The 10,524-nt window shown below is 54.3% G+C and overlaps 1 protein-coding gene across 1 annotated transcript; it reads left to right on the top strand.

The window, feature by feature from the left end:
- Positions 1-1,765: 1,765 nt before the first annotated feature.
- On the top strand, positions 1,766-7,174 carry LOC120105265. Its single transcript, XM_039117573.1, has 2 exons — positions 1,766-4,937; positions 7,164-7,174. Exons 1-2 carry the CDS (start codon positions 1,766-1,768, stop codon positions 7,172-7,174), a joined length of 3,183 nt encoding a protein of 1,060 aa, XP_038973501.1.
- Positions 7,175-10,524: the final 3,350 nt, after the last annotated feature.

Here is a 10,524-nt window from a genome sequence, read left to right on the forward strand (position 1 = left end):
TCTGCCAGCCGAACCTCGCCACGACCAGATTGGCCCGGTGCACTGCCAGGACCCCGGCGCATGCCTCGCCAGCAACCAGCACGCGCGCAGCAGCCCGCTTCACGCATGCCAAAGATGGGCATGGTCATGGCCGACGTCCAGGGGCACCAGCCCGTGCGCGCGCACCTAGGCACGCACGCACAAGAAGAAATGGCCCGAGCACAACAATTCCACAGCCCGGTCAGCCAGCCAAGCGGCCGAGCGCAATCCAAGCCAAAGGGCCAAGCACGGCAACCCGGCACGAGCCCGCGCACATTGCGCCCATGTCAGCCAAGGGTGAGCCAAGCCAGCGCACAGCCAATGGCAAGTGTGCGCCCAACCGAAGCAGCAGGAACCTGGCCAAAGTCCAAGTGGCACCCGCACGAGCAAAGCAGCCATCAAGACAAGCGCGCCCTGCCTAAAACAGCAGGCCACGACACATGGCAGCACAGCCAAGCAAGGCGCCCGGCATCACGCCCAGCCAGGACCACAAGGCAGCGCACCCAGCAGAAGCGCCCAACCAAGCGCGCGAGCAGGGCCACATGGCAGCGCGCCCAACAGAGTCGCCCGACCAGGCGCGCGGCCATAACTGGCCGCGCCACATGGCAGCAGCCCCAGCAGCGGCGCCCCAGGCTCCGCCCAAGCAAATCCCATGTGCGCCAAGGCAAAACCAAAGGGGAAGCCTGCAGGCTTTCCCATAGCTATCAGGCGAGCAGATTCATGGGCGGCCAAGATGCATCCGGCTGCCAAACCGAAGGCCAGCAGCAAGCCAAGTCAAGGATCCGCGTGAAGGGGCAACAAGCACAAAAGCACACTATCAGCCCAACAGCAAGGAGCATTCAAACCGGCGCAAGCACCAACTTGAAGACCTTCCTTAGAAGGTTGGAATCCAAATTCAAGCCGAAGCCGGCCAAGCAACTCATGAAGCACATGGCCGAATGCATTTGAATTCAAATTCAAATGAAGTCGGCCAATTCCCTTTTTGAATTCTGAAGGCATGAAGCTAATAAGGCACTAGGCCTATAAGTAGAGGCCCTTAAGGCCGAGTTAGACATCTTTTTCATCATATTTCATTTGGACTTAGAGTCTTGTAAAGGGTTTCATCCCTTAGGTCCCTTAGGGGTCATTCGGCCGAAAGGCTTGGGCTAAGGAGGAGCATATCACTCCCCTTAGATTGTTCTTAGGATAGGGCAAGGACACTTCCCGTCCCTTGGCCAACCATTCCATGTATTCGTTGTCCTCTTGGAATTGAATCTCAGTTTGTTTTCCCCACATCATCGATTCATTTCCTTCGCCGTTTCCCTTGTGTGGACTATGCATTGGTGAAGGCCAAAGACAACAAGAAGAGCCACGTTACCCACAAGTCGGTCCCAAGCAACAAGGCAACCGAGCCACATCAAATCGGAGGATTGGGCCGGGGATCGAGACCGCAAGTCCCCGGGTGCCCAACACTGGTGCTTTCATTGAGAGAAGTCTTCAAGGAGATCGTCGGGAGCTCGACTAGTTTGAGACCCACGGAAGGTCGATCTCAAGTGGTAACGTATGCTCTTTCGGATCTACACACTCATTGTAATATCTCTTAGATCTGAAAATTAGATCTTTGTTTTTCTTTTTCATTTTGTAAGATCTAATTGGGGAAGAGTGCATTGCTTGTAATATTACTCTCGGAGGGCTGGATCATCCTTTGGGTGACGGCCACAGGAGGTTCGGATTGGTTTTCAAAAGGGAGAAAAATAGAAAGGTTGTCATGGAGTCGGGAGGAGACTCAAACAACCAAAAGATCATTGAAGCCATTGAGGGGAGTAGTGCTAGGTTAGGCAATGTCCTAGATAAATTGATGGAGATATTGACCGAGATGAGGAGGGAGAGCAATGCCAATGCCGAAAGGCAAGAAAGAAGAAATGGAGAGAGGGAGAGCAATGGAAGTGATGGGCTCCGACATGAGAGAAGAAGAAGAGGGAGTAGGAGTGGAAGAGAAGAAACATTCGAGAGATGGGCCGATGGTATCCATGAGGAGGATCGGCCAAGAGGTTATGAGGGAGAAGAAAGTGAGCCCCAAAGGAGTCCTCTTCATCGAAGGCCTTATGGCCGGAGAGAAAGAGAGGAAAGGAGGAGAAGAGAGGAAGATGATGATAGGGTTTCGGATCGGCATGACAGGATCCGGAAACCGAAGATAGATTTCCCTACTTTTGGAGGAGGAGACCCTTATGAGTGGTTGGATAGGGTAGAGCAATACTTCCTAGTGTACGAAATTCCTAGGGAGGAGAAGGTGACTCTAGCATCCTATCACTTGGAGGGGAGGGCCAACCGATGGTGGAGGTGGCTAAGGAACCTCTATGCTAGAGAGGGGAATCACTTGGGATGGATGGAGTTCATGGACGAGTTCTTGAAGCAATGGGGACCGTCACCGACCATCAATCATCATGGCCAATTGGCCAAATTGAAGCAAGAAGGCAAGGTTCATGACTACATCGACCAATTCCGCCAACTACAAACCATGGTGGAGGGGTGGTCCGAAGAAGCTCTCCTTGGCACATTCGTAGATGGGCTCAAACCATGGCTATCCAAGGAGATCAAGCTCAAGCAACCTACCAAGCTTCAAGATGCCATGAGGATGGCCGAAATCATGGACCAAAACACCTTCCATGACCGGCGGCCAACCAAGGAGTCAAGCCACCACAAGGACTCCAAACCTTTGCCGATGAAGCCTCAAAAATCTGCAACAACGACCTCCAAACCACCTCAAAATGAAGTCCGAAAGCTCAACCGGGAGGAGTTGCAAGAGTACATCAAGAAAGGCCTTTGCTTCAAGTGCGGCAACAAATGGGAGAAAGGCCACCAATGCAAGCCCGGCCAATCCTTCGCCATCCACCTTGTGAGCAGCGAAGATGAGGCCGATACAAGTGCTACTTCATCCTCCGAAGATAGCACCCTTGATGAAGAAGATGAAGCCACAAGATCAGCCCAAGAGAATGCCGAGGTATCCTTGCATGCACTATCCGGAGTACAACGACCATCGACGATGAGGATGATGGCATGGATCGGAAGACACGAGGTATCACTCCTTGTGGACAACGGTTCCTCCCACAATTTCATCAACCCGGATGCCTTGCGAAGGATCGGACTCAAAGGGGTAGCCATCGAACCCTTTGACGTGAAGATAGCAAGTGGAGATCGTCTACAATGCCAATCCATTGTCAAAGATGTGCGGCTCAATGTCCAAGGGGTCCGCATAGTGGCTGATCTCCATGTCCTTCAACTTGTTGGCCTAGATGTGGTTCTAGGCAATGCGTGGCTTCGAAGCATTGGTAAGGTCATCACCGATTATAAGACTATGACGATGGAGTTCAAGGTCGGCACCAAAAAGAAGTTATGGACTGCACTACATCCAAAGGAAGTTCGGCCATGTGAAGCCAATTTGCTTGAGAGGCTATGCCGTGGGGGAGCCTTGTGCCTCGCCGTGGTCATGGCCAACCAAGGAGGGGCTGCGGGGGGACCTCAACCGCAGCCAAGTGAAGACATGAGCAACCTTCCCTTGCAAGTGCGCCATCTACTAGAAGCTCACCAAAAAGTCTTGGAGCAACCGACCCATCTTCCACCACAAAGATCCTTTGATCATCCAATCCGGCTCAAGGATGAAAGCAAGCCTATCAATGTACCTCCTTACCGGTATGCACACTTTCAAAAGGGGGAGATCGAAAGGCAAGTGGAAGAAATGATGAAGCAAGGATTGATCCGGCCAAGCACAAGTCCATTCTTTTCACCGGTTCTCCTAGTGAGAAAGAAGGATGGATCATGGAGATTTTGCACAGACTACCGAGCCTTAAACGAAGCCACCATCAAAGATCGCTTCCCTATACCTACGGTGGACGAAATGCTAGATGAACTCCATGGTGCAAGGTACTTTACAAGGTTGGATCTAAGAGCCGGCTATCACCAAATTCGGATGAAGGAGGAAGACATCCACAAGACCGCCTTCCGCACCCATTCTGGCCATTACGAATACCTAGTCATGCCATTTGGACTTTGCAACGCTCCATCAACATTTCAAGCGGCCATGAATAAGGTATTCAAGCTTCATCTCCGAAAGTTTGTCATAGTTTTCTTTGATGACATACTAGTTTACTCAAAGTCCAAAGAAGAACACATGAAGCATCTTGATCAAGTCTTGAGCATCTTGGAAGAACACAACTTCTACATCAAACCTTCCAAGTGTGCCTTTATGCAAGAGGAACTTGAGTATCTTGGGCACATCGTTTCCGGCCAAGGTGTGAGGGTGGATTCACGCAAAATTGAAGCCATGACCGATTGGCCATTGCCCAAAGACATCTCGGCTTTGAGAGGGTTCCTAGGCCTCACCGGCTACTATAGAAGGTTTGTGAGGGATTATGGCCTCATTGCCAAACCCCTTACAAACATGCTCAAGAAAGATGGATTCGAATGGACTCCAACCGCCAAGCAAGCCTTTGAAGAACTCAAGAGGGCCATGACTCAAACCCTGGTGCTTGCCCTTCCAAACTTTAGTCAACCATTCGAAGTCTACACGGATGCAAGCAATGAAGGGATCGGTGCGGTCCTAGCACAAAACAAGAGGCCTTTGGCCTACATTTCAAAGGCCCTCGGTCCTCAAAAGAAGGCTTGGAGTACTTATGCCCGGGAGATGCTTGCCGTGGTCCATGCGGTCAAGATTTGGAGACCCTACTTGCTTGGAAGACGCTTCACCATTGTGACCGATCAACAAGCACTTCGACATCTCCTCACTCAAAAGATCGTCACTCCGGATCAGCAAAAGTTTTTGGTAAAGCTTCTTGGTTTTGAATACGACATCGTTTACCAACCGGGGAAAGAAAACAAGGTAGCGGATGCATTGTCACGCAAAGAAGGTAGCCCGGTCCTTGATGCCTCCCTTGAGGATAAGGGTATTCTCCAAGAAGGGGGGGATGATGGGGACCTCAGCCCGCCGAGCCCAAATCCGGAGTCCATGGCCAAGCCAAGTCCCAAGGAAGCCGGCCTTCACTGCTTGGAAGGAGGACATCAGCCTCGGCCACAGTCGCGCGCAGCCCTCTGCGCGCGCCCACAGCAGCGCGCCAGCCACGGCGCGCCCGTGCCAGCCACGCGCGGTCAACCGCGCGCACACAGACCCCAGCAGGCGCGCGGCCCTCCGCGCGCACCCCTGCAGCGCGCACGCCCGTACGCACCGGCCCAGCAGCGCGCGCACCCGAGCGCACCCGCCTTGCAGCGCGCGCGCCCGAGCGCGACCACCTTGCAGCGCGCGCGCCCGAGCGCGCCCACGCCCAGCCTGCCGCGCCCGCCTCTGCGCACGCCCGCGCTCAGACAGCAGCGCGCGCCCGAGTCCAGCCAGCGCGCACCCCTGCGCGCGCCCGACTGCCAGCCAGGCCGACCCGCGCCCGAGCGTCAGGCCGACCCGACCGCGCCAGCAGACTCATGGCGAGGTTCTGCCAGCCGAACCTCGCCACAACTAGATTGGCCCGGTGCACTGCCAGGACCCCGGCGCATGCCTCTCCAGCAACCAGCACGCGCGCAGCAGCCTGCTTCACGCATGCCAAAGATGGGCATGGTCATGGCCGACGTCCAGGGGCACCAGCCCGTGCGCGCGCACCTAGGCACGCACGCACAAAAAGAAATGGCCCGAGCACAACAATTCCACAGCCCGGTCAGCCAGCCAAGCGGCCGAGCGCAATCCAAGCCAAAGGGCCAAGCACGGCAACCCGGCACGAGCCCGCGCACATTGCGCCCATGTCAGCCAAGGGTGAGCCAAGCCAGCGCACAGCCAATGGCAAGTGTGCGCCCAACCGAAGCAGCAGGAACCTGGCCAAAGTCCAAGTGGCGCCCGCACGAGCAAAGCAGCCATCAAGACAAGCGCGCCCTGCCTAAAACAGCAGGCCACGACACATGGCAGCACAGCCAAGCAAGGCGCCCAGCATCACGCCCAGCCAGGATCACAAGGCAGCGCACCCAGCAGAAGCGCCCAACCAAGCGCGCGAGCAGGGCCACATGGCAGCGCGCCCAACAGAGTCGCCCGACCAGGCGCGCGGCCATAACTGGCCGCGCCACATGGCAGCAGCCCCAGCAGCGGCGCCCCAGGCTCCGCCCAAGCAAATCCCATGTGCGCCAAGGCAAAACCAAAGGGGAAGCCTGCAGGCTTTCCCATAGCTATCAGGCGAGCAGATTCATGGGCGGCCAAGATGCATCCGGCTGCCAAACCGAAGGCCAGCAGCAAGCCAAGTCAAGGATCCGCGTGAAGGGGCAACAAGCACAAAAGCACACTATCAGCCCAACAGCAAGGAGCATTCAAATCGGCGCAAGCACCAACTTGAAGACCTTCCTTAGAAGGTTGGAATCCAAATTCAAACCGAAGCCGGCCAAGCAACTCATGAAGCACATGGCCGAATGCATTTGAATTCAAATTCAAATGAAGTCGGCCAATTCCCTTTTTGAATTCCGAAGGCATGAAGCCAATAAGGCACTAGGCCTATAAGTAGAGGCCCTTAAGGCCGAGTTAGACATCTTTTTCATCATATTTCATTTGGACTTAGAGTCTTGTAAAGGGTTTCATCCCTTAGGTCCCTTAGGGGTCATTCGGCCGAAAGGCTTGGGCTAAGGAGGAGCATATCACTCCCCTTAGATTGTTCTTAGGATAGGGCAAGGACACTTCCCGTCCCTTGGCCAACCATTCCATGTATTCGTTGTCCTCTTGGAATTGAATCTCAGTTTGTTTTCCCCACATCATCGATTCATTTCCTTCGCCGTTTCCCTTGTGTGGACTATGCATTGGTGAAGGCCAAAGACAACAAGAAGAGCAACAAGGCAACCGAGCCACATCAAATCGGAGGATTGGGCCGGGGATCGGGACCGCAAGTCCCCGGGTGCCCAACACGCCGCCCGCCGACGGACCGCCACTCTCCTGTGTCCACCGACCGCTCCCCTTCCTCAACCGACGACCGCTCTCGGGTCCAATTTCCAGCAACACTTGTGGTATGGCTTATTTTTTTGTCCATATCCTCCACCTATCAAGTGTAAGCGTCCTACCTCTCCAGCGTGCAAAGAAGCGTAGCGGAGACATTATATCGGTCTTGTTTCAAGCATGGGGAAAAAGAAATCTATGGCTTCAAAACACCATGCAGGACCACGCTGACGTAGCCGCCTGAGAATTCATCAGCACACCACCAATCTCCCAGCGCGGCCCAATGATCTTGCCATGGAACCACCGCCTGGCTATAGTTGGCAGGCCGGAGATCCTGATCTCATTTTGCAAAGGGGGGAGATTTCGAGGACAACGAGATCTAAATTGGCTTCTTTACTCAATTGGAGAAATGGCAAGAAGCGTAGACGAATGTGGACGAGGAGGAGGAAGGAAAAGAAGGGAGGGTGATGATAGTAGTAGGAAAGGGGAGGGGGATGATGAGGGACCATTGATGGGGGTGACGACGAATAGGTCAGTGGAAGGAGGAGCAGGTGAAGTTGGCTAGGCTGGGTGGCGATAAAAGAGGTCATGGCCTCGGAGGTTGGCGGGTGGTATTTCCCCACAGGTTCCTCTTCCTTGCTGCAAATCGAGCATCCCTCGTGGACTGGCGCCATAGACGGGCCTATGTCAGTTGGGCAATCTAGTGGATTCTCCGACAACCATGTTGGTGTACGTCCAAGTTTGGGGCTATTTTTATTTTTAGGAAAGAATTACAGCGACACCTCGTCCGGTTTGGCCGATTTCCAGAGAAATCATCTCGATTTTCAAATTTTAAAATTGATTTTTCAAATTTTTAAATCGTTTCAAACTTGACTTACCGCTCATCTCCGCTGACAACAAGATGGCAACACATGGTAGTATAAATTTTTCTATAACCCGGATACCCCTGGCATTGACTGTTTGTAGGGCGAATTCCCAGCACCAAGATGCCGCCGTTCTAATAATTATGGGTTCTGCATCGAGAGAAATACCAAGGTGTTGGTGGAAAAATGGACCACCCCACAAATGCAATTATAGCACCCAAATCCGTCCGCTCTCGAGCTCATCCAAGTGATCGGGCTCTTCCGCTCTCGAGCTCATCCAAGTGATCGAGCTCTTCCGCTCTCGAGCTCATCCAAGTGATCGGGCTCTTCTAAGTGATCGAGCTCATAGGCCGAGCCGAGCACAGCAGGCCGAGCACAGAAGGCTGCCGAGCACGGAAGGCAGCCGAGCACAGCAGGCCGAGCACAGAAGGCTGCCGAGCACAGAAGGCAGCCGAGCACAGCAGGCCGAGCACAGAAGGCTGCCGAGCACAGAAGGCTGCCGACCACAGAAGGCCGAGCACAGAAGGCCGAGACCAGAAGGCCGAGACCAGAGAGCGCCGACCAGAAAGGCAACCCCGCCGAGCCCATGCCTTGGTCAAATATCCAATCTCCGCCTAACCCTCCAAAGGATCTGATAACTAAATATATGACTCCACTTCAATCTGCCACCATCCCCAAGTCATTAAGGCACAAGATCTCCGCAGGCATTCGGCACACCCTATCATTAATGCATGAGACCCCCTCAGGCCTCCGATGCACTCAGTCATTAAATGAACACGGCTCAAGATGATCTCCGGATCACTGAACCATCAAAGCGTACGGCTCTTTCTGACCACCGGTTCACTCAGCAATCAATGCACTTGTCATCTACGGACTCCAGGCCCACCACGGCCGGCGGTTCAACCACCCCAACGGGTCCGATCAATCGTGACAGCTCCCTAACAGTGACGGTAACCCATTAATTCGCCCAGTCACATCACAGGTAATCCTGCCACTCTCCCTATAAAAGGGGAGCTTCTCCCTCTGAGATAAGGGAGGCCTCTTCCTCCCAAGGGGATTTTTTCGGACTTCTACATACAAACCCTCTCTCTTCTTCAAAGTTAAGCCCCCCTCTGACTTAAGCATCGGAGGGCTGGCGCCGGAAAAGCCCGGCCACCGGCTTTTTGCAGGACTTACGCCCCCCAGGAGGACGCCACCCGCCGGCACGCCATCGACCACCGCTCCTACGGCGGACTTGCACCCCTCCAGGAGGACGCCACCAGCCATCGGCGCACCGCCACCCACCGTCCCGGTAGCGGAGGCTCCTCCTCCTCCTCGGTTCGCGGCCGCCCCCGGGTCCAATTTCCAGCAACAGTTGGTGCTAGAGGAAGGGTCCGAGTCGCGGCCATGAAACTAAGGAGCAGAGGAGTCTTTAACGCCTCTCAGCATCATGCTCCAAGTCCCAAACGCTCAGTCCAGAATTCACCACCAAGATCTCCGGTAGATCAAGTTCCACAAGTCCAACTCGAGCACTTCGATGCGCTAGTGCAGCAAGTCCAAGCGCTAGCCATTGCTGCCCAAAGCCTGCAACAAGTGGAGGCCCCTCCTGTGCCGCCTCCACGGGATCATGTAAAGCAGAGGAAGAAACTTTCTTCCGAGCCATCTCGAATCAGGCATGGCTCCCGCTGCAACGACGTATGTGGGGGCAACCAGTGAGAAGTAGTAGTCCAAGTCTCACGTCAACGAGTTGGGGGGAAAGAGAAATAAAAGCTGAGATCTGGAGAAGGAGAGTTATGGAGCTTTAAAATGGGATTGTAAGCCTCTGTGACAAAGGGTACAGCCCCATTAAATCCCATTGTCCTTCCAAGTCTTCTGTCTTCCGGCAGCAAGCAAGAAACCAGCATGTACTCCCTCCTCACGGGCGAGTTCTTAGGACGGCGCCCGCGATGTTGCTCCCTTTCAGAGCGACGCCATCACAGAAGCCCCCGCCAAGCTCATGCAAGCCGAGCTCAGAAGGTTGCTGAGCTCATAAGCGCGAGCTCAGAAGCCCGAATGCAGAACACCTCCCCCAGAAAATCGAGCCAAAGAAAGCTAGTGCCAAGCTAAGTCCTAAGGGACTTCGAAGCTCGGAGGCCATCAAAATATCTCCAAAAGGTACAGGACGCCACTTTGGCTTCAAATAATTTCAATATTTTATCTATTTCCAGGTCGGAGAATCCAAAAAACGACCAACGTCGCCCCGAATAGGGCGCACGATCGCCAACGGACGAAGTCCGTCTCCTGTATGCGTCTCCAATGATGCTCTAGCTAAGCTCGGGACGCCGACTCGACGACACTCGACTCCATTCGACGCCATTCGACGCCATTCGACGCCATTCGACGACATTCGACGACACTTCGACGCCATTCGACGACACTTCGACGCCATTCGACGACATTCGACGCCATTCGACGACACTTTGACGCCATTCGACGACATTCGACGCCATTCGACGCCTTTCAACGCCATTCGACGCCTCCTACGACAACACGCCCCGATCTGAGTGGGGGCACCCTGCTGAGTTGACCACAAGTCAAAGAAGGCCGCTGAGTCGACCTAAAGCACTATAACTCTAACTGCATGAAAGGTACATCCTGCTTGGCACGCACATCTCCATATATATTTGGCTATATTACAGGATGATCGACGACTGGACTACTTCCTTCGTCCGAGCCAAAAGGCAGCTCGAACTCGGAAGT

Source organism: Phoenix dactylifera, unplaced genomic scaffold (assembly GCF_009389715.1).
Source record: "Phoenix dactylifera cultivar Barhee BC4 unplaced genomic scaffold, palm_55x_up_171113_PBpolish2nd_filt_p 000243F, whole genome shotgun sequence".
NCBI lineage: Eukaryota > Viridiplantae > Streptophyta > Magnoliopsida > Arecales > Arecaceae > Phoenix > Phoenix dactylifera.

What these genes read in the sequence shown, in the direction of transcription:
- LOC120105265 (XM_039117573.1), top strand. Translation starts at nt 1,766, where the DNA reads ATGGAGTCGGGAGGAGACTCAAACAACCAAAAGATCATTGAAGCCATT.